The sequence below is a fragment of the Pleurodeles waltl genome, chromosome 12 (genome assembly GCF_031143425.1).
Source record: "Pleurodeles waltl isolate 20211129_DDA chromosome 12, aPleWal1.hap1.20221129, whole genome shotgun sequence".
In the NCBI taxonomy this organism is placed as follows: Eukaryota; Metazoa; Chordata; class Amphibia; order Caudata; family Salamandridae; genus Pleurodeles; species Pleurodeles waltl.
In genome coordinates this window covers 246,066,216-246,090,522 of record NC_090451.1, presented here as the reverse complement: position 1 = coordinate 246,090,522, position 24,307 = coordinate 246,066,216, and the positions used below count along the sequence as shown (strand labels likewise).

The window sequence follows — 24,307 nt, the reverse complement described above, 5'->3', positions numbered from 1 at the left end:
TATTTGGCGTGCCATCGCCAAGGATGTCTCGACCCTCGGGGTCTACCACAGACGGACCACCCAGTGCCGTAAAAGATGGGAGGGCCTGCGCCGCTGGAGCAAGAAGACGGCAGAGGCCCAGCTGGGTTTGGCCTCCCAACGTGGAAGGGGTGCCCATCGCACCATGACCCCCTTGATGTCCCGGATCCTGGCGGTGGCGTATCCGGAGTTGGATGGGCGCTTGAAGGCATCACAGATGCCACAAGGGGGTGAGTACAGTCTCATTCTGCTGACTCTGCGTGCATACAGGGAGTGCAGAATTATTAGGCAAGTTGTATTTTTGAGGATTAATTTTATTATTGAACAACAACCATGTTCTCAATGAACCCAAAAAACTCATTAATATCAAAGCTGAATATTTTTGGAAGTAGTTTTTAGTTTGTTTTTAGTTTTAGCTATGTTAGGGGGATATCTGTGTGTGCAGGTGACTATTACTGTGCATAATTATTAGGCAACTTAACAAAAAAATAAATATATACCCATTTCAATTATTTATTATTACCAGTGAAACCAATATAACATCTCAACATTCACAAATATAAATTTCTGACATTCAAAAACAAAACAAAAACAAATCAGTGACCAATATAGCCACCTTTCTTTGCAAGGACTCTCAAAAGCCTGCCATCCATGGATGCTGTCAGTTTTTTGATCTGTTCACCATCAACATTGCGTGCAGCAGCAACCACAGCCTCCCAGACACTGTTCAGAGAGGTGTACTGTTTTCCCTCCTTGTAAATCTCACATTTGATGATGGACCACAGGTTCTCAATGGGGTTCAGATCAGGTGAACAAGGAGGCCATGTCATTAGATTTCCTTCTTTTATACCCTTTCTTGCCAGCCACGCTGTGGAGTACTTGGACGCATGTGATGGAGCATTGTCCTGCATGAAAATCATGTTTTTCTTGAAGGATGCAGACTTCTTCCTGTACCACTGCTTGAAGAAGGTGTCTTCCAGGAACTGGCAGTAGGACTGGGAGTTGAGCTTGACTCCATCCTCAACCCGAAAAGGCCCCACAAGCTCATCTTTGATGATACCAGCCCAAACCAGTACTCCACCTCCACCTTGCTGGCGTCTGAGTCGGACTGGAGCTCTCTGCCCTTTACCAATCCAGCCACGGGCCCATCCATCTGGCCCATCAAGACTCACTCATTTCATCAGTCCATAAAACCTTAGAAAAATCAGTCTTGAGATATTTCTTGGCCCAGTCTTGACGTTTCAGCTTGTGTGTCTTGTTCAGTGGTGGTCGTCTTTCAGCCTTTCTTACCTTGGCCATGTCTCTGAGTATTGCACACCTTGTGCTTTTGGGCACTCCAGTGATGTTGCAGCTCTGAAATATGGCCAAACTGGTGGCAAGTGGCATCGTGGCAGCTGCACGCTTGACTTTTCTCAGTTCATGGGCAGTTATTTTGCGCCTTGGTTTTTCCACACGCTTCTTGCGAACCTGTTGACTATTTTGAATGAAACGCTTGATTGTTCGATGATCACGCTTCAGAAGCTTTGCAATTTTAAGAGTGCTGCATCCCTCTGCAAGATATCTCACTATTTTTGACTTTTCTGAGCCTGTCAAGTCCTTCTTTTGACCCATTTTGCCAAAGGAAAGGAAGTTGCCTAATAATTATGCACACCTGATATAGGGTGTTGATGTCATTAGACCACACCCCTTCTCATTACAGAGATGCACATCACCTAATATGCTTAATTGGTAGTAGGCTTTCGAGCCTATACAGCTTGGAGTAAGACAACATGCATAAAGAGGATGATGTGGTCAAAATACTCATTTGCCTAATAATTCTGCACTCCCTGTAATGAGGTGTCTGGGTGGGGGAGGTGGGCAGTGGGTTCCCCTAGGCCAGGGCGAAGTTGGTAGGCAAGGTCCCTTGTGAGGCAGGCTATGTGGCACCCCAACCCCACTAGTGGTAATAGCCATCTACACCTAGTCAGGCTCATGTGACTTCCAGGTGTGCAGCAATTGGGCTTATGCCTCGTACCCCATGGTCAGGTGAAATTTCTGGGAACTGTTAGTGCATGGCGTAGGCGGAGGGCTGCTCCATGTGTGTTGTGTCCGCCAACGGTAGTGGTGTTGCATGCACTGAACATGTTTTTCTTCTGTCTTTCCCCCCCTTTTTGTGGTCTCCCTGTTCTTGTGTGCAATAGCATCATCAGGCGGAGGAGCATTGGCACCGGAGCAGGAGGGAGCTGCAACCCTCTTGGCCCTGGAGGGTGAAGCAACGGAGTCTGAAGCCACCAGCGGGACGGAGGGCGAGGGGAGCTCCACGACGGGGACAGAAGCATACACCAGTGACAGCGACTCCTCCTCTGATGGGAGCTCCCTTGCGGTGCCCACCGCATCAACAGGTACAGCCGCCACCCCCCTACCAGCACCACCCTCCCAGCAGCCCCTCAGCGTGTGTCCCGTGCCCGCTCACCCAGGAGGGTGAGCATCTCCTTCGCCCCAGGCACCTCAGGCCCTGCCCCAGTCAGCCCTGCTGCCCTCAGTGAGGATGCTATTGACCTCCTGAGATCCCTCACTGTTGGGCAATCTACCATTGTGAATGCCATCCAGGGTGTTGAGAGGCATTTGCAACAAACAAATGCATACCTGGAGGGCATTCATTCTGGGCAGGTGGCCCAACAGAGAGCATTTCAGGCTCTGGCCTCAGCACTGATGGCAGCCATTGTCCCTGTGTTCAGCCTTCCCCCTCCAATTTCCTCCACCCAGACCCAATCCCCTGTACCTCAGCCTATCCTAAGCACACCATCAGACCAACATGCACAGACATCAACACGCAAGAGTGGCTCAGGCAAACATAAGCACCACACATTCCACAGGCACTCACACAAGCACCATCCCCATGGAGACACAGCAATATCCACTGCCTCCACTGTGTCCCCCTCCTCCACGTCCTCCTCCTCCTCCATCCCTGTCTCGTCTCCACTCACACCTGCGTGCACTACATCCTCAGCCACTACCTCCATCACCAGCACGCCCATCACCAAACACCGCTCACGTGCAATCACCACCCCCACTACCATTCACACATCCCCTGTGTCCTCTCCCCGTGTGTCTGTGAGCCCTCCTCCCAAAGTACACAAACTCAGGCACACACCCACCCGACAGCCATCCACCTCACAACAGCCTCCGGCCCATGCACCTTCACCTAAATTCAGCAGACGTACACCCCCTACAACCACTACCTCTTCCTCCACTCCCAAACCCCCTCCATCTTACCGTCCCAGTGTGTCTAACAAACTTTTCCTGGCAAACTTTGACCTCTTCCCTTCACCTCCTCCCCCCCATCTTTCCCCTATGGCCAGGCTTTCCAGGTCCCAGCCCAGCACCTCAGCTACCAAATCCTCAGGCACAGTGGTGCCAGCAACTGCGGAGTCATTGAGTGCGCCACCCATCAGGGCTGCCTGTGTGCCACGTAGTGAGGGCAAGGACATTCCGCCACCTGCCAACGTGAAAAAGGTGCCCACAACCCGGAGGGAGAAGCCGAAACTACCAGCCACCAAGGGCTCAGCAAAAATAAAAGGGGATAGTGGCAAGACAACTGCGGCACCATCAAAGGTGGGGAAGGGCCAAAAGCAGAAGAGCAGGTCAGGAGAGGGCATGGTGGCACCAACTGAGGGACCAGTGTCACAACTTCTGTCCACGACCACACCAACCTGTATGGTGGCGAACACCGCTAGCTGCCCCGCCACCACAACCGCCACCTGCACCGCCCCCAGCACATCTACAGCCTCAGCGACAGTCCCCAGCCTCTTCCCCAGTGGGCAGCCATCTGAGGCTGCAGGAGACGTCCTGCTGTGTCCCTCAGCAGGTGCTGGCCCATGCACCGCCGCCACAGAGACCGCCGCAAGCACCGCAGCCACAGACACTGCCGCAAGCACCGCCACCGGCCCCGCGACGTACTCAGACAGTGGCACCACTGCTGACATGTCTAACATCCTCAGTGGTCAGTCGTCCGAGGCTGGAGGAGAGTTCCTGGACCCTGGGCAGCTTCCATGAGGCATGACTTCCATCACTGTTTGCACCTGCAGGTGGAAGGCGAAGCCGCAGCAGTGTGGGGTATGTCTCTTCCTCCATGGCATATCATGCTACCTGTAACTCGCCAATCTTGTGGCAAACACAGCCAGGTGAGGGAATTGTACCGACCACACTGCACGTGGAGCACTCTGGGCACAAAGCCCCCTCCAGACCCAGTGGAGAGATACATCCACTTCCTCAGTCCTTGGCAGGATGAAGCACTCTGGGCACAAAGCCCCCTCCAGAACCAGTGGAGAATCACATCCATTACCTCAGTCCTTGGCAGGATGAAGCACTCTGGGCACAAAGCCCCCCTCCAGAACCAGTAGAGAGATACATCCACTTCCTCAGTCCTTGGCAGGATGAAGCACTCTGGGCACAAAGCCCCCTCCAGAACCAGTGGGGAAAGGCATCGACTTGAGAGACTGTGGCTTTGCACTCCCCAGGATGGAGCAATGGGAAAACCACCCACTGGAAAGACTTGAGAAACTGTGGCTTTGCACTCCTCAGGATACAGCAGTGGGCAAACCACCCACTGTAAAGACTTGAGAGACTGTGGCTTTGCACTCCCCAGGATGGAGCAGTGGGCAAACCACCCACTGGAAAGACTTGAGAGACCGTGGCTTTGCACTCCCCAGGATACAGCAGTGGGCAAACCACCCACTGTAAAGACTTGAGAGACTGTGGCTTTGCACTCCCCAGGATACAGCATTGGGCATGGAGCCCCCTTGTTCAGCAGTGGCATTGTGCGTTCATCTGGCTGAGGTGCACCCCTCCCCATCCCCCTGAGGTGCCTGTATATTTTCAAACTGATGCCCCAGCAGTGTTCTCTCCGTTTCGAGTCAGGTATCTAGTGTGGGCTTCGCCCATGCATTTTGGGCCCAGTGGTCCACGGACAATGATTGGTACACTATCCGGACTTGTGTAGTTGGTGTACATATTTGTATATACTGATTTTTGATTTTTGAATATCAGCTTTTTCATGATTACACTGGATACAATCATTTCCTTTTGTCCTTGCGTTCTTCCAGGGAGTGAGGGGGTGTATATGTAATTTTGCTGCATGTATTTGTGTGTATGTTGCTGTGGGTGAGGGTGGGGGTGGGGGTGTTGCGTGTTGCGTGTTTGTGTGTGTCACTCACTTTCCCCCCTCCCCTGTGTTGTAGGTGCAGTACTCACCGTGGTCGTCGCCGCCGCTGTTCATACTCCTGGTAGATGAGAAGATACACCAGCATGGGCAAGACGTGCAGTTCCAGCTCCATGGCGTCCTGTTTCCTCGTTGGGTGTCGAGAGGTGAGTGGTTTCCCTTCTGTGTACTGTTTCCGCCGTGCTTTTGATCGCGTTGGTTCCATCCCGGAAAAGGTGGCAGATAGGCGTCTTGAAATACAGTGGGCGGTACTTTGTCTTCCTCCTGTCTGTTGGCGGTGACCGCCCCAGTGTTTGTTTCTACCGCCGTGGCCGTCGGAGTGTTAAAGTGGCTGTCTATGTTGGCGGTTTCCGTTTTTTTTACCTCTGGCCTGTTGGCAGTATTACCGCTGCTTTAACACCGACCGCCAGGGTTGTAATGAGGGCCTGAGTTGTGTAGCTGAGTCTCCTAAACACTGTTGAAGTATGTAAAATATGGAATCTCACCCATATTATTTTGTTCTAACCTCCTTTCTCTAAAATAGGTTACCATTAAAGTTGCATGTAATGGTTTCACAATTATAGTTCCCTTTAATTCTCTTAATGGCCTTCACATTTCTTTGTAGTTTATCAGTTTGTACTGTTGTGGATTACAGGTATGTGGTAATGTGTATTCCTTGAATTATTGTTTTCAAGTAAATTTAGTTGACTTCCTCCATTGGTTTGGAGGTGGTCTTTAATGAGCTACGACACAAGCTAGGGTGTTTGCTATAAATAATATAAAATCTCCTTTGGGTCAATTCTTGTTTTTCTTTCTGCAAACACTTTATGGTTTGAAGCATTTGAATCTGACCAATAGGCTAAACGCCATCAATGTTGTATACAAATAACGTGATAGCCCTTCAACAATTTACACAGTGAATGGTCTATGGAGGATAGGTGTTTACATGCCTATTTTATGTACCATAATAGAAATCCAATTCTGGAAACCAACACTCAGTTAAAGTCATTGCTAAATACTTTGTTATTTCTACAATTCATATTAGGTGCTTATAGGTTGTTTGGCCAATAAGGATCCAATTACCCTTACCCAATCTTGTTCCTCTTCATAGTAGGAGAAAAGAGTGTTAGATTGAGATTGATATGAAAAAACATCCACTGTTGAGCTGCCATTGGCTCTGATCATTATATTATCTACCTTGTTTAATTTCCTTCAAAATGCCCTCTTCTCCCAACTGTTGTAATATCATCTTATTAAATTATGACCAGTAGACAACCTGCTGTTTTGATGTAATACTGAAGAACAGTTAGGCTTTTTCACTCTTTGAAATTGAATTGCCACATCTTTTGACTCCACTTTAACAATGTTTGTGAATTTCTCTTTTCTAAGTAGCGGGAGAAAACATCTTCCAAAAATTACTTTTTGTAGGAGGAAAACTGTCTAAAAAACTTATGTTCCATGTAGAATTGTGGGGAAAAAAGTATTTGCGATAAAATGAAATTCTACATTGAAACACATTTTTATGGACCATTTCGCCAAAAATGACTTGAGCCGCAGTTGAAAAATTCAGTGAACTTTGCAAATTGTATGAAGTGCAGTTTGCTAATTTCACCCAGTTTGAGGGCAAAGTTTGGAACGTATCCTATCCTATTTTTTTTTAACTTCTTGCTTGCTTGACACATGGCTTCTTTCATGGGCCCATTAAAACACTTTCATTTTCACATGGCAGTAATGGAAAGGGTCCCATCAATCTCAGACTATCCTGTGCAGGCTGCATTTTCTGATAACGTCTTCACAGGAATACCACTACTTGTGACATTCTACATTAAGCCAGTAGTGTAAATGTGATACCCACTTCGAACCATGCTATAAATTGTGTTGTACATTAGATGTTTCTTTTGGACAATTGTGTGTCCCATTTTAACACTATGTCCTATGTTCTTTTCAAGGTGTAACGCGGACAGCTGTGACAGGGACTGCCACTGATCTCTCTATCCCTCACCCCACTATGTCCGACTCTCCATCCCCCATCGACATTGACTTTAAAGGTGTCTTGCTGATAAGAAACATGATATTTAGCTCCAGGGTTCAATGAGAAGAAGAGATATCTTCTCTTAGGGTCTGGACTTGATACAGGGTTAGACAAGGGTAGCAAGTTTGAAGGGAATATAGGGGGAAGAAACATGTTCTTCTTTTTGGTTTATATGAGTCTTACTTCTCCCAGATCCACTTCTTCACCACCTGAAAGGTTATATAGTGGAGGAGTTTCTGTCAACCTTCCTTTGGATTATACTGTTTCCTACTGCTAAAGGAAGCAGGAACATATCTCAAACAGGTGATCCTGGTCAAGGATGCTGCCCTTAGGCATTCTGTTAAATCTAACTTTTCCCAACTGTATGTATTGTGTAGTTTTTTAAAACCTGTTGTTGAATTCAAAATCACAAAGCAAAATTCCCGTTTACAGCATAGCAACTCATTAAATTGTTGAATTATTTATCCTTTTAGATCCAGTTGGCACTGAAGGTGGACGTTCTGAGGATTAGTTACGATGAATGTATGCAGAAAGACTGTGGCAGGGGCAGTGGGTGCACCTCCTATTTCACAGTCAGTGAGGTGCCATCTGTGATGGATGCTGGGAGCGTTTCACTTGTGTCCATTACACCGACCGTCCAAACAGTTTGCACCTGTGAAGCCACGGACAAAGTACACAAGTCATGTGCCTCCTATGCACATGGCCCTTGTCTCAACGGTGGAACGTGTGTGGACTCGAGGAATGGCTACAGGTAGACCGATTGTCTTTCGTATTGGGTTTTGTACTGGAAAAATACTTTACACCCAACCCTGTGAATACATGGTATCTGAAGCAGCCGATGATGATCAGGTAACTCTGGGGCATACCCTATATACCTTGTACTTACAGATGGTATTTCTCTTGCACTGATACAGCAAACACTGACACTGCACTTGCAGAATTTTCCACCCTACCTCTTATCTGTGTACCTCACAAGTGCAAGGAGTGCCATTATCCTCAAGGATCACTCTTGGGCATTAGTCACATCTGTTGGAGCAGATTCTTACTATTGGCCAGTTGTAATGGGCACACTCATTACCTTTAATGAAATCTCACACCTAGAAATTAATCTGAATAAATCATTATCCTTGGGACTAACGCCAAAGCCACTCGGGTGAAATGTTGGAAATAATCTTAAACCCTGGTAATTACTCTGGCCTCATTCCGGTCTATTGTTTCCTGCTCACTGTACCACTGCAGACCGCTGACAACTGTGAAGAAATTACCCTTTTTCCTGCTCCAGTAGGAATAGTCCATCGCAAATTGTATCTCACGTCCTCTCCCAAAGGCAAGCAAAGCAACCGCAAACCAGTTTTGATTGCATTGGACTGTACCAGTGCAATGTAGCTTGGGTCTTAAGGCATAGTAAGCTACTGGGCCCACTTCCGGGCTTGGGAGTATCACTGACAAAAAAATTATGTGTGGAATGTTTAAGTTAATGTCAGCCACTGGTAATTAATCAGGACTCTTTAAGAGCTACAACCAAACATCCCCGACACTCTCACATGCAAAAAATTATTCTCTAGAGCCACATGGATTTGCCAACTTCCATGCCCAGTAGGATATCTAAGAATATGAGATGGAGGTAAACACTCAACCCTTTGCCTCAGTTTACAGTGACGGCTACCTTCAGTTTCCGTTCTTGTACTTTACTTTCCATCGTTGCTGAGAAGCCATAGTTTATTGGATTGTTCTTTGAATGTCTATCGTACCGCTCCCTCTCTTTATGAAGTTCATATCCCCGAAAACGATTTTCCATGTGTTACAGCAGCCGTATTTATAAACTACATGATTTCATATGGATGTATTGCTTGCATGACATTATTGAGTATTACTGGCACTCAGCCTGTTTCCAAACACTCCTAGATTTGGAAGATCGGGAATATTAGGCACGGGAGATGAAGCTGAATTCCAAGAATTATACAATTTGTTTAGGTGGGAAGCCATCATAGGGACTCTGGTCTTCTACTTCCACAGCCACCACTTGGCCACTAAACTACATTTCAGACTTAGCTAGGTTCATATTTCGCTTATTTCGCATGAATGTGCTGGCTCTCCTGCAATCCCATTAACTTATCAGAGCTCGCTTTGAACCCATATATGTGGAAGCTTAAGTGATATTAATAAATTTTCAGATATCTCCTTACTTTTAGGTGAGCACGTGTTATATGATTGTAGGTTAGAGTATTTTCCATTATTTCCTCAAGCATCTACCCTGCGAAACAAGAAGTGAAAAACACTAGAGACCATTATCACGACTTTAATGTAAAACATTTTTTCAATAAGAGAGAGAAAGTGGAAGAAAGAAGCAGAGGTCATGCAGTAAAAAAAAACGGGATGAGGGGATTTGGACGAGAACAGAGAAAATGTGTAGTACATGTTGCTGGCTCTTGTGTTTGGGTTTTTTCTGTGCCATTCATTGTGATTTTAGGATATAATGTTCTAATCTGTGCTGCTCTGTGATGTGAATGTTTTGTTGTGCTGTTTTATTCTGTGCTGTTTTGTTCTTTGTGAACTGTGTTCTTCTGTTCTAGTCCAGAGCTCCCATCCTTTTGTGGGCACAGAGCAACATTTGCATGTCAAACGAATTGGTGAGCAACACTCAAATCTTGAACGAACTACACAGGCGATTATTACATTCATTTTAGTTAACTTCATTAGTAATTAACTCTAGGTTTTAACCTGATTTAGAATCGAAGGTAAAATGCTTTAATCAATCAGAATAATATTCTATAAATTAGATATCTGGTGTGGAGGATTCTTTCCGTCAAGGAATTATTGTGCAATTCAGTGGAAAGTGTTGCATTTTGAGCACTTTACACCAGTAAGTCTAGTCAACAAATTGCAAAACTAAACTGTAGATCATTTTGTAGGAGGACATGGTGAATGTTCTTGGATATTTACCAGCAAATTGTGCATGGTTTGCATATTGGGTCAGTAGCATTAGTCAAAAACATTGTAGGATGTGAAGACAGTTTTAAAGGGGGGTTTGGAAAATTTGGGCAACACAGCAAATTGTGCATTTAATGTCTACGTATACTAGCCAGTATTTGTCCAGACTAGTAGGATTCAAAAACTTCTCATAGGCGGTGGTTTAAAGGTGTTAGCCAACAGATATTTGTAGTATCTAGAGGTGCGTTAGCATATGTAAGTACATTAGGCCAGTAAAGTTGTTCTAAACCTGATAGACTGTACAAATGTACAGAGAAGTGTGTGGTTCTTACGCAAGTAAGTCTAGGCATATTTTAGCACTATGTGCCTAACCTCATTAAAACAGTGAACTTTATCAAAGCTTACTAAGAACTAAATACCACTTTATTCCCCTGAGGAATGAATTGTCAAATATTGCATGTTAAGCTTATATTAGGCCAGTAACGATAGTCACAAAATCGTAGAATTTAAAGACCATTTACAAGGGATTTTTGGTCTCCTTTTCAATAACTGTTTTGGAAATGCACTAGTAACATTGTATCTATAACATCCTAGGGCTAGTCATGGAACAGAGATCTCCAAATGTGTGTGTCAATTGTTGCCTCTAAAAGATTTCTTATAAGTAGATAATTCATTGTTTGCAGAATCAAGGGCACAAAGAAGAAGGGGCCTCGGACAATACATCCTCAACAGGCACCATCTTAGGTTCTGTGTTTCTACCACAGTCCTGTTTAGTTTCTTTTTTGGAAGTAGGATTTCTCTGTCAGCATTGAGGAGCAGGTTAGGTTTTGGCAATTTGCCAAAGGGTCCTAAAGCTCCTCTTTTCATGGTGTTGGTGCTCCTTCATTAAAACATTATTATCCTCAAAATACTGTTCCAAGAAAGAGGCACTTTTTAAAAATCTTTCTTTATTCAAGTTTTCAACAACATCAATACAGAATCATATTCTGCAAGAATCGTCTGGATCAACAATTAACACCATTAAAGCAAACATGTTCATTAACAATACACACACCCTTACATCCCATTTCTTACAGGAGTTCGCTCTTGACCAATAACCAATGTAATATACATTATATGTAATTGTATTTATGTAGTGCTTACTACACCTGTTGACGTGCTTTTCGGCGAGTAGCACACTACTCTGGAGCCTAAAGTAAATTAGTGGTGGACCAGTATAGGGAAATATAAGTTATTATATATTCGAGCAGTGGACAAGTGAGTTTGATAGTTGGATTTAATGGGATAAAGGAGGAAAGAGTCTTGTAAGTATTATTTCGGAGATCATAGTAGTACAATGAGGTTTGGGATGAGTCAAAGGAGGGATAAGGGAAGGAAGAGTCTAGAAAGTGTTAATCTGGGGCATCATAGTATTACAATGATGTTTGGGTTGAGTCAGAGTGGAGATAGAGGATATTGAAAGAGGTATAGGATGAGATATAGAGTAGTGCATTGGAGAGAGTTAAAGGCCTTTTCCCCACAGTAGGAGTAAAGTAATAAATGTATAGAAACATAACTGCATAGAACGGTATACATACCTATGGAAAATAATGAAGAGATATAAAGTTGTATTATATAAAGCCCCATATCCCCATTTATGGATAACTAGTTAGACACTTAGGGCCTCATTACGAGGCTGATGGGCTGACCGTCGGCCTGCCAGCCCTGTGGTGAGAAGACCACTGCGGACATGAAGGTCTTCTCACCGGGCCTATAATGACTTTCTCACTGGGCTAACGGGCGGGCAGGATGCACTAGCACCCTTGAAATGTGCACTGTTTGCACAGCAGACAGTGCACATGTCAAGGGTGCTGGGCAGGAGGACCCCTGCACTTGTTCTCCGCCAGCCTTTTCATTGTGGGGGAAACTGCCATGGAAAGCACAGCGGCACTGAGTTCAGCTTTGCCGTGGCTGACTACAACCAAGATGTCCATCAACTCATCGGGATCTTTGATCTTAGAGGGGACGACAGTCTGTAGGCGGGTCCATCCGCCTATATTGTAATGTGGCGGTTGGACTACCACAGCTGCTACGGTCTGACCGTCACCCCGAAAGGAGGCTGTTAGACTTTCAATTGTTGCTGGACATAAAGTTAATGTATTTGTATTATTCATTTTGTGAGAAATTTTATGCATTGTTCCTTTAGTTATTTGTTCTTATTTACTTTTTATTTTATATTTCAGTAGTGAAGCACTTCTAGGTACAATTGTTATAATTATATGATAGATTAAATAAAACAGAGACCCATAAGCACCTAACCAAATAAATTATATAACTTCTCCAGTATTGAATCTTTCATAGATTCACATGCTTGAATCATTCCCCGTCGCTGAGATGGGAGTCCCTGGAGATTTAATAAAGCAGTATATATATCACTATCAGAGGCTATAATGGCAATGAAAAGGTCAGTTTAATAGCCTATCCATGTCCTTTTTAAAAAAAGGACCAAACTTGAACTATAACCAATCAGGCAACAGCACCCTCTAAAACACTCCCAACAGAGGCTGAGTCCCTCAGATTTTCTACCGCACGTCGTGTGAAGGGAGTCTCCTTGAGCTCTGCTCAGTTCTTCAGCTTTTACTTCTTTTTTTGGATCATCCAAGATTATATTTCCTGTTTCATTTCTCTAACCCTGGCACTAATATGTCAGAGTAGCAGTAAACAAGGTAAAAGACTACATAAATATGTCTAATCTTTTCCTCAAAAACTCTCACGTTCTGAGAGATGAGGCTATTTCTGGCTGGGACTACAAAATCTTAAATCTATCACTAAGAATGAGGACAGTGAGGATTTCTTCACCTCACAGGAGAGGTCAGAGTGAGACATTGCGCCAGGCTCTCCGGAAGGCACGCTGAAAAGCCATAAAAAGACTTACCATGAGTCTTCATAATGCACTTCTCAGAGAGAAGAAAAAAAAAGACCCTCAACTCCCTCTTCAACTCTGACAATACATCAGAGAGACCCTCATCTACGCAGGGCCTCATCTACGATGGTCATCTACTATTGCCTTACCTATGACAGTCATCTACGACAGTCATCTACAGTGGTCGTCTACGACGGTCATCTACAGTGATCGTCTACCTTGGTCATCTACAGTGATCGTCTACGACAGCCATCTGCAGTGGTCTATGATGGCCTCATCTACGAAGGTCATCTACTATGGCCTCATCTATGATGGTCATCTACAGTGGTCGTCTACGACGGTCATCTATGGTGGTTGTCAACGACGGTTATCTACGGTGGTCATCGACGACGGTCGTCTATGGTGGTCGTCGACGAGGGACGTCTACCTGGTCGTCAACGGCGGTCATCTACAGTGCTAGTCGACGACAGTCGTCTACAGTGGTCATCTACAGTGGTTGTCTACGACGGTCATCTACAGTGGTCGTTAGCGAGGGCCTCATCTACAATGGTTGCTTACGACGGCTTCATCTACAATGGTTTTCTAATCCCGGCCTCATCTACGATGTTGTCTACGACTGCCTCATCTACGATGGTTGTCTACGATGGCCTCATCTACCATGGTTGTCTACGATGGCCTCATCTGCGATGGTTGTCTACGACGGCCTCATCTACGATGGTTGTCTACGACGGCCTCATCTACGATGGTTGTCTACGACGGCCTCATCTACGATGGTTGTCTACGACGGCCTCATCTACGATGGTTGTCTACGACGGCCTCATCTACGATGGTCGTCTACGATGACCTCATCTACAATGCTCATCTATGATGGCCTCATCTGCGATGCTCCTCTACGACAGCCATCCACGTCAGCCTCATCTATGATGGTTGTCTAGGACATCCTCATCTATGATGCTACTATATGGCAGTATCATCTATGACGGTCATCTACAGCGATCTCATCTATGAAGCTAGTCTATGACAGCCTCATCTACGATGGTCGTCTACAACAGCCTCATCTACGATGATCATCTATGACGGTCATATACGACGGCCTCTTCTATGATAGTCATCTGTGACACACTCATCTACGATGTTCATGTGCGACAACCTTTTCTGATGGTTGTCTACTACTACAGCCTTGCCTACAATGACCTAGTCTACGGAACCACATCTATGATGACCTTGTCTCTGTATGCTTTGTCGACGATGGCCTGGTCTATGCCTGCATCCTCTATGAAGGCCTCGTCTTCGGTTAAGGCCTCGTCAACAACAACAAACATTGTCTACATGAGCCTAGTCGTTTACATCCGCCTCGTCGAACTTGATCACAATACAAAACAAGACGAAAACACGTAATTGTCAACTAGAGCAAAACACACATAATCCAGAATAATTTAGTGTCAAGCATTTAGGTACCAATATCAGCATGTCTTCAACAGTCAATATATTGATGCAGAGCATGGGTCAGGTCCATGTATCTCATATTAGAGCTTCAGAGCATCTTACAGCCGCAACTGGTGGATTTCCCCACCAGATTTAGTTTGGGGGTTTTCACACCCTTCGGAGCGAGCGACCAAACACTTCCAGTTTCCTATAGCAAACAAGAAATTAGTTTGTTTTTTCTTTATGAATTTAAATAGGAAAGCTGTAAAACCTATTCCAATTGCTCATATATCCAGGAGGAATTACAATCATGGAAAACCCTATTATTCATAGTTCCGCCTAACCAGCAAGGACACGTTCTCATCTAGGTCCAGACTACTGTACGGGCTGCAAATTCACTGGTAATAAGGGGCAGGCATAGCCACCAGATGTGGTCAGACATGGTCACATAAATAAAATGTTTGCCGGAAGATGGAAAAAAAAATGCTGCTGTAGTGGAATGAGATGTCAGAATAGACTGTGCTATAGATAAAGCTTCAGTAGTATTCCCACAACTGACAGGGTCAGGGGTCTTTGGATATTACAGATCAAGGCAACAACATTTAAAAATTTGAGGTACAAATATATATAATATTTTATAGTACCATGCCAACGCTCTGTATGCCATGCATGTGGACGACTACTTGCAAGCAGTCAACGGTGCCTCTTGACACTGCATGATCTTTTGGGGCATTACAATTTTGAAACAATTTCTAGAAGGACCCAAAAAAGACAATTATCCATTGATAATTATCTGACTTAAAAACCCTCTCAGTAGCACTTAGGCTAGCTTACCTGCAGTGACAAAAGTTCTGGTGCTGATTACACCATCCAGTGGGAAAAAACGTTCCAAAAATGTTGTCATCTATGGCAGAAAATAGCATCGGACAAATAAGTCCTGGATCTCCTCAAATATAGATATATATTGCAGTTCACACAGATTCTGCCATCTACCTTCGGAAGGGGGGGTTCGATTAAGGGGTCCATAGAGAGAAACCCACATTCTCAGCAAGAAAGAGGCTTCTATTCTTGGTTTTGCCTCATAAACCAGAAAACAGAGGAGTGTCCATCCATCATACACCTCCAGGAATTAACAAGTATTTTTGTAAACAGTCCTTTTATATGGTCCCCTTCAGCACAGCATATATATATATCTAATTGTTTCTGCATTTCCACTCATCAGAGTTCTTCCATTTGGCTTCAGATCAGCTTTTTCTGGAAGGGTTTCCCCAACTTCGACAACTCGTTGATAAAAGCACCAACGACATTTCAAGCATCCAAGCCTGCAGAGGCTTGTTGTTTCACAGGCTATCTCCTTCTGAATTATCAGAGATAATCAACTCCTCCATCAAAGAAAATACTTTATGTTCAATTAGCTGTTGGGCGTCAGGTCCTCAGCGATCAATAGATCCCTCTTGTACGCCTGAAAATGAATGCCTTACAAGAGCAGCTACAAAAACAATAGATTCAATAAAAAAATCATTTCAGGGCCTGATGAATTTTCACATAGGTGAGGGAAGCTCAAGTTTGGTAGTCTCAGACTACAAATACTTCTCCGGGAAGCTGGGGCAGTCGTCTACAGAACGTCTAATTCGAGGAAAGTGGTTTCTGCTCCAGAAGAGCATTCATATCATTCACCTAGATCTCAAAGCCCACTGTTCGGTCTCCAAATTTTCCTGCCAATGGAGCAGAGTCTTCGTGTTAGTTCTCAAGGACTGTACTACCAGCATGCAATAAGTGAATAAACAAAGCGGCCACATTCTTGGCGCTGTCCAAGAAAGACCAGGAAATTTGGTGTCAGCTTATGACACACAGGATGACTTTTCGGGCTGAACATAGTCCCTGTTCTAGAAATCTCATAGCAGACATGCTAAACAAAACTGGAAACAGCCTCCAAAAAGGAGAATTTGATCATTCCGCTCTAAGCATGATCTTCTTGTTCTGGGCAAACGGGCTCTACATCCCTTTGAAACAAATGAAACCGGCAAATGCCAGTTATATGCAAGTTGGCATCCACATCCAGGATCTTGGTGGAATGCCTTTCGACAGATGCTCCAGGATCTATATCTACCTTTTTCCCCAATACCTTTAATACCAAAGGTTCTCACCAAGCGTAAAGCAAAGCAGTGTTCTCTTATCCTGATAGCTCCCAGGTGGCTAGTTCACTGATCTTCTCCTGCAATAAGAACACAACCATATTCACCTACCAACATTCTGTAAACCTTTCATGATAAACTAAGGCCAGGACCCTCATCCTGACCTGACTTCTCTCATCTTAAGCGCACAGCTCCTAAATTCCATCAACCCAAAGATCTCAATATTCCTCAGGACTGCAGGCGGATTCTCTCCAAGTCAAGGAGGAGGCCACGATAAGGACACGTAAACGTTAATGGGAAAGTTTCTTCCTGTGGCGCCAGAAAATCAAAACTACATCTTCTACTAGCATAATTGGGCAAATAAATATCCTATCTCCTTTCACTAGCTCAGTCACAGTTGGTACATGCGTCCGTTAAGGTACAGCTTACAGCATTATCAAGATATGGCTGTTTATCACATTTTTTACTTTCTACTCTTGCAGAATCATCAAACAATTCATAAAAGATTTATTCAGTGTTTTCCTATAGAAAGGGCTGCTTCCTCGGACTGGCACCTGAACATACTTCTATTTCAACTCATGAAGAATTAATTTGAACCCACTCTCAGAGCACACCTCATATTTCTCGCATGGAAGGTCGTCTTGTTACTGCCACTCACCTTGAAAAGTAGGGTAGAGAAGATGCAGGCTTTCTCAACACAAGAGCCTTCTTGCATCTCACAGGCAATTTAGTTCTTCTCTGAACCAATCCACTGATTTATTCCCATGGTTCCTTCAGATTTTGCCTCAATGAGCCTATAATATTTCTGACTTTTCTCCTGAATTCAACATCACCAGCTGAGAGGTCTATTCATACTCTAGGTATCAAATGATATCTAAAATTTCTACTTACATCACACTAAACAACTTATGTGAACTGACAAACTGTTGGACTCAGATAGTCACACTCGTAAGGGTGCTCCAGTCACAATGGCAACCATTGCTGAATGAATTTCAACTGCAGTCCAGTCCTGCCACTCAGACTGGCAGTCCCCTCACAGAAAAAAGTAGGATGCATTCAGCTGGGGCAGTTCCACTTCAACTACTTTGTATGCCCAAGTACCTCTGGAGAAGATGTGTTGTGATGCGACTTGGAAAAGTGTGCATATTATCCATGCAGCATTATTACCTGAAATGGGCGCAGCGCAATCATACAGCGGTTGGATTGGTTTTACTATGCCAGTTATTTCATTAACGGGAGCCTCTTTTGGTTCCATGCGTTTATGTATTCATGCAGATTTTAATGTAGGATGTGTATATATGGATATAAATGTGTGTGTATATATATATATATACATATATATATATATATGTTCGATGGCATGTGTAGCTTGAGATACACATGCTGTGCATATCCCGCCATCTAGTGTTGGGCTCGGAGTGTTACAAGTTGTTTTTCTTCGAAGAAGTCTTTTCGAGTCACGAGATCGAGGGACTCCTCCCCTTTCGGCTCCATTGCGCATGGGCGTTGACTCCATCTTAGATTGTTTTCTTTCCGCCATCGGGTTCGGACGTGTTCCTCTTCGCTCCGTGTTTCGGTTCAGAAAGTTAGTTAAATCTCGGAAAAATCGACGGTATTGTTGGCGTTCGGTATCAGGTTAGTTAACTCAGATCGACACCGAATCAAGAAGAGCTCCGGTAGCCCTTCGGGGCTTCTATTCCCCGGCGGGGCCTGGTCAGCCCGACCGCGTGCGTCTTCAAGGCTAATGGAACGGACCCCATTCCGCTTCTGCCCCGAATGCCACAACAAGTATCCTTACACAGATCAACATCTGGTCTGTAATTTGTGTTTGTCCCCCGAGCACAAAGAGGATACCTGCGAGGCCTGTCTGGCGTTTCGGTTGAAGAAAACGCTACGGGACCGGAGAGCACGAAGACTTCAAATGGCATCAGCGCCGTCAGGACACCACGACGTCGAGGAAGAGGAGACTTTCTCCATCGCTGACTCGGACGAGCCCGAAACAGAACAGGTGCCGAAAACCGTGAGTAAACCAGCCCCGGCCAAAACTCGCGCCAAAATCATGAAGGCCCAGGGGACGCCACCGCCGGCAGGCCATGGCTTAACCCGTAAAATCGGTGACCATCCATCGGCACCGAAAAAGGGCACGCACGTGTCGAAGTCATCCGAATCCGGTCGAGATCCCGGCACAGAGCATACTCGACACCGAGACCCTGACACGGACCAGACTCGACACCGAGAGACCGGCTCCGAGATCAGTCGGCATCGAGAGATCGGCACACCGAAACCTAAAAAAGTGGCTTCGGAGCCGAAAAAGACTGTAGAAAAAGTTTTGGTACCGAAACACCCAGCTTCGGAGCCGAAAACAAGCTCCTACTCCGAAGAACAAGGCCTTTCAGAACAACTACAAGGCCATAAATTTAGACAAGAGCTAGAAGCAGGGGAGTCAGATTATTCACAAAGAAGGCTCCATATTCAAAAGGAAACCGGGAAAATAAGAACTCTCCCTCCTATGAGGATGAAAAGGAAACTTGCTTTCCAAGACAAAGAAAAACAACCACAAGCAAAAGTGGCAAAAACAGTAACTCCACCTCACTCTTCGCCACAACCATCACCACACCACTCACCGCAACTGTCACCAATTGCAACCCCCCCTATAATGCAATCACCAACGCACACAGGGATCAGCCACGATGACCCAGATGCATGGGATCTATATGATGCGCCAGTATCAGATAATAGTTCAGTCAGCTACCCAGCAAGACCATCACCACCTGAGGACAGTACTGCCTACACGCAAGTGGTGTCCAGAGCAGCGGCTTTTCACAATGTGGCCCTGCACGCAGAACCCATTGAGGATGACTTTTTATTTAATACTTTGTCGTCGACACACAGTCAGTACCAAAGTCTCCCAATGTTACCAGGGATGTTGAAACATGCAAAACAAGTATTTCAAGAACCCGTCAAAGGCAGAGCCATCACACCTAGGGTGGAGAAAAAGTACAAGCCTCCCCCTACAGACCCTGTATACATCACACAACAACTGACACCTGACTCAGTAGTAGTAGGCGCAGCACGTAAAAGGGCTAATTCACACACCTCTGGAGATGCACCACCACCCGACAAAGAAAGTCAAAAGTTTGATGCAGCGGGGAAAAGAGTTGCAGCACAAGCGGCCAATCAGTGGCGCATTGCCAATTCCCAGGCTTTATTGTCAAGATATGACAGGGCTCATTGGGATGAAATGCAGCGCTTTATAGAACATCTGCCCAAGGAGTTCCCAAAGCGTGCACAACAAGTGGTGGAAGAGGGCCAAAGTATCTCGAACAACCAGATACGATCGGCAATGGATGCAGCGGACACATCCGCAAGGACTGTGAATACAGCGGTCACTATTCGGAGACACGCATGGCTACGCACCTCCGGGTTTAAGCCCGAAATCCAACAGGCTGTGCTTAATATGCCTTTTAATGGACAGCAGTTGTTTGGGCCGGAGGTGGACACAGCTATAGAGAAGCTAAAGAAGGACACGGATATGGCCAAGGCAACTGGGCGCGCTCTACTCCCCACAGAGCAGAGGCACATTTAGGAAGACACAATTTAGAGGGGGTTTCGGGCCCAAAGTACAGAACCCTTAACCTCACAAACCAGACCCACATACCAAGGCCAGTATCAAAGAGGAGGCTTTCGGGGACAATACAGAGGTGGACAGTTCCCTAAAACTAGAGGAAAGTTCCAAAGCCCAAAGACCCCTCAAAATAAACAGTGACTTCAGTGTCACAAATCCCCAACACATAACACCAGTGGGGGGGAGACTTGCAAATTTTTACCAAAACTGGGAAGAAATAACAACAGACTCGTGGGTCCTAGCCATTATCCAACATGGTTATTGCATAGAATTCCTACAATTACCACCAAATGTGCCTCCAAGAACACACAACATGTCCAAACAGCACTTGGATCTATTACAACTAGAAGTCCAAGCATTGTTGCAAAAAGACGCAATAGAACTGGTACCCAACCATCAGAAAGGAACAGGTGTTTATTCCCTGTATTTTCTAATACCCAAAAAGGACAAAACCCTGAGACCCATCTTAGATCTCAGAACACTAAGGCGGTGCGGTTACCGCCATATGGCCGCTCCGCGGTCAAAAGACCGCGGCAGCCAATCTGGCTTTCCCGCTGGGCCGGCGGGTGACCGCCAAAAGAGCGCCCGCCGGCCCAGCGGGAAAGGCCCTGCAACAAGGAAGCCGGCTCTGAATGGAGCCGGCGGAGTTGCAAGGGTGCGACGTGTGCAGTTGTACCCGTCGCGATTTTCACTGTATGCTAAGCAGACAGGGAAAATCTTCATGGGGCCCTGTTAGGGGGTCCCCATGACACCCGTTCCCGCCATCCTGTTCCTGGCGGTAAAAACCGCCAGAAACAGGATGGCGGGAAGGGGGTCGGAATCTTCATGGCGGCGCTGCTTGCAGCGCCGCCATGGAGATTCAGCCCATGCAGGGGAAATCCGGCGGGAAACCGCCGGATCCCCTTTTCTGACCGCGGCTTTACCGCCGCGGTCAGAATGGGCTGGGAAGCACCGCCAGCCTGCTGGCGGTGCTTCCGTGGTCCCCGGCCCTGGCGGTCTTGGACCGCCAGGGTCGGAATGACCCCCTAAATCTTTACATCAAATCAGATCACTTTCACATGGTGACACTTCAAGACGTAATCCCCTTGCTCAAACAACAAGACTACATGTCAACATTAGATCTCAAGGATGCGTACTTCCATATACCCATACATCCTTCACACAGGAAATACTTAAGGTTTGTAATCCAAGGAGTACATTACCAATTCAAAGTGTTACCTTTCGGGATAACAACAGCACCAAGGGTATTTACAAAATGCCTTGCAGTAGTAGCAGCCCATATCAGAAGACAGCACATACACGTATTCCCGTATCTAGACGATTGGTTAATCAAGACCAACATGCAGGAACAGTGTCTTCAACACACAAAATACATCATAGAAACCCTTCACAAACTAGGGTTCTCACTAAACTACCAAAAATCACACTTACAGCTGTGTCAAATACAACAATACTTAGGAGCAACAATCAACACAAAAAAGGGATTGCCACTCCAAGTCCACAAAGGGTACATGCATTCCAAAACGTAATAAAAAGCATGCACCCAAACCAAAGGTTTCAGGTAAAATTAGTGAAGAAACTACTAGGCATGATGTCCTCATGCATAGCCATTGTCCCAAACGCAAGATTACACATGCAGCCCTTACAACAGTGCCTAGCAACACAATGGTCACAAGCACAGGGTCAACTTCAAGATCTAGTGTTGATAGACCGCCAAACATACACCTCGCTTCAATGGTGGAATCCTATAAATTTAAACCAAGGGCGGCCTTTCCAAGACCCAGTGCCTCAATACGTGATCACAACAGATGCTTCCATGGTAGGGTGGGGAGCACACCTGATCCAACACAGCATCCAGGGACAATGGGACAATCAGCAGAAACAACTTCATATAAATCAGTTAGAACTACTAGCAGTGTTTCTAGCGTTGAAAGCATTTCAACCACTAATAGCCCACAAACACATTCTTGTCAAAACAGACAACATGACAACAATGTATTACCTAAACAAACAGGGAGGGACACACTCAACACAGTTGTGTCTCTTAGCACAAAAGATTTGGCATTGGGCGATTCACACTCACATTCGCCTAATAGCGCAATACATACCAGGAATTCAAAACCAGTTAGCCGACAATCTCAGTCGGGATCACCAACAGATCCACGAATGGGAAATTCATCCCCAGATACTACAAACCTACTTCCAAAACTGGGAACACCGCAAATAGACATTCGCAACAAAAGAAAACGCAAAATGCCAAAACTTCGCATCCAGGTACCCACAGCCTCACTCCAAGGGCAATGCGTTATGGATGAGTTGGTCAGGGATATTTGCTTACGCTTTTCCCCCTCTCCCACTCCTTCCGTATCTCGTAAACAAATTGAGTCAAAACAAACTCAAACTAATACTAATAGCACCAACTTGGGCACGACAACCTTGGTACACAACACTACTAGACCTGTCAGTAGTGCCTCATATCAAACTACCAAACAGACCAGATCTGTTAACTCAACACAAACAACAGATCAGACACCCGAATCCAGCATCGCTCAATCTAGCAATCTGGCTCCTGAAGTCTTAGAATTCGGACATCTAGACCTTACACAAGAATGTATGGAGGTCATCAAACAGGCTAGAAAACCTACTACAAGACATTGCTATGCAAATACATGGAAAAGATTTGTTTATTACTGTCATAATAATCAAATTAAACCATTACACGCATCCGCGAAAAACATTGTAAGCTACTTACTACACTTACAAAAAAGTTAGCTTTTTCATCCATTAAAATACATCTCACAGCAATTTCGGCCTATCTGCAAATTACACATTCAACTTCACTATTCAGAATCCCAGTCATAAAAGCATTTATGGAGGGTCTAAAAAGGATCATTCCACCATGAACACCACCAGTTCCTTCGTGGAACCTCAATATTGTATTAACACGACTCATGGGTCCACCATTTGAACCCATGCAGTCTTGTGAGATACAATACTTAACCTGGAAAGTAGCCTTCCTAATAGCTATCACATCTCTCAGAAGAGTAAGTGAAATACAAGCCTTTACCATACAAGAACCCTTTATACAAATACACAAACATAAAGTGGTTCTACGCACAAATCCCACATTTTTGCAAAAAGTCATATCACCGTTCCACTTAAATCAAACAGTGGAACTCCCAGTGTTCTTTCCAGAACCAGACTCTGTAGCTGAAAGAGCATTACATACATTAGACATAAAAAGAGCACTAATGTATTACATCGATAGAACCAAACAAATTTGCAAAACAAAACAATTGTTTGTAGCTTTCCAAAAACCTCATGCAGGGAATCCAATATCCAAACAAGGCATTGCCAGATGGATAGTTAAGTTTATTCAAACCTGTTATATAAAAGCAAAGAGAGAACTGCCTATTACACCAAAGGAACACTCCACTAGAAAGAAAGGCGCCACCAGGGCCTTTCTAGGAAATATACCAATGACAGAAATATGTAAGGCAGCCACATGGTCTACGCCTAATACATTCACTAAACATTACTGCTTGGATGTGTTAACAACACAACAAGCCACAGTAGGACAAGCAGTATTAAGAACATTATTTCAAACAACTTCAACTCCTACAGGCTAAACCACCGCTTTTGGGGAGATAACTGCTTACTAGTCTATGCACAGCATGTATATCTGCAGCTACACATGCCATCAAACAGAAAATGTCACTTACCCACTGTACATCTGTTCGTGGCATGAGACGCTGCAGATTCACATGCGCCCTCCCACCTCCCCGGGAGCCTGTAGCCATTATAAGTTGATAAAAATAAAACTTGTACATTTGTAAATTTGTAAATACATCACTTTTAGTCACATTATGTACATACATACTTACTCCATTGCATGGGCACTATTACTATATACACAACTCCTACCTCACCCTCTGCGGGGAAAACAATCTAAGATGGAGTCGACGCCCATGCGCAATGGAGCCGAAAGGGGAGGAGTCCCTCGATCTTGTGACTCGAAAAGACTTCTTCGAAGAAAAACAACTTGTAACACTCCGAGCCC

The 24,307-nt window shown here is 45.1% G+C and overlaps 1 protein-coding gene across 1 annotated transcript in view; it reads left to right on the top strand.

Annotated features, from left to right (window-relative positions):
- The window catches only part of LOC138268205 (neural-cadherin-like), a 506,556-nt gene that overhangs the window by 318,261 nt on the left and 163,988 nt on the right, over positions 1 to 24,307 (top strand). Inside the window, exon 22 of the mRNA XM_069217644.1 lies at positions 7,703 to 7,980. Within this exon, the coding sequence (XP_069073745.1) occupies positions 7,703 to 7,980 (278 nt within the window). The remainder of the gene's footprint in view (positions 1 to 7,702; positions 7,981 to 24,307) is intronic.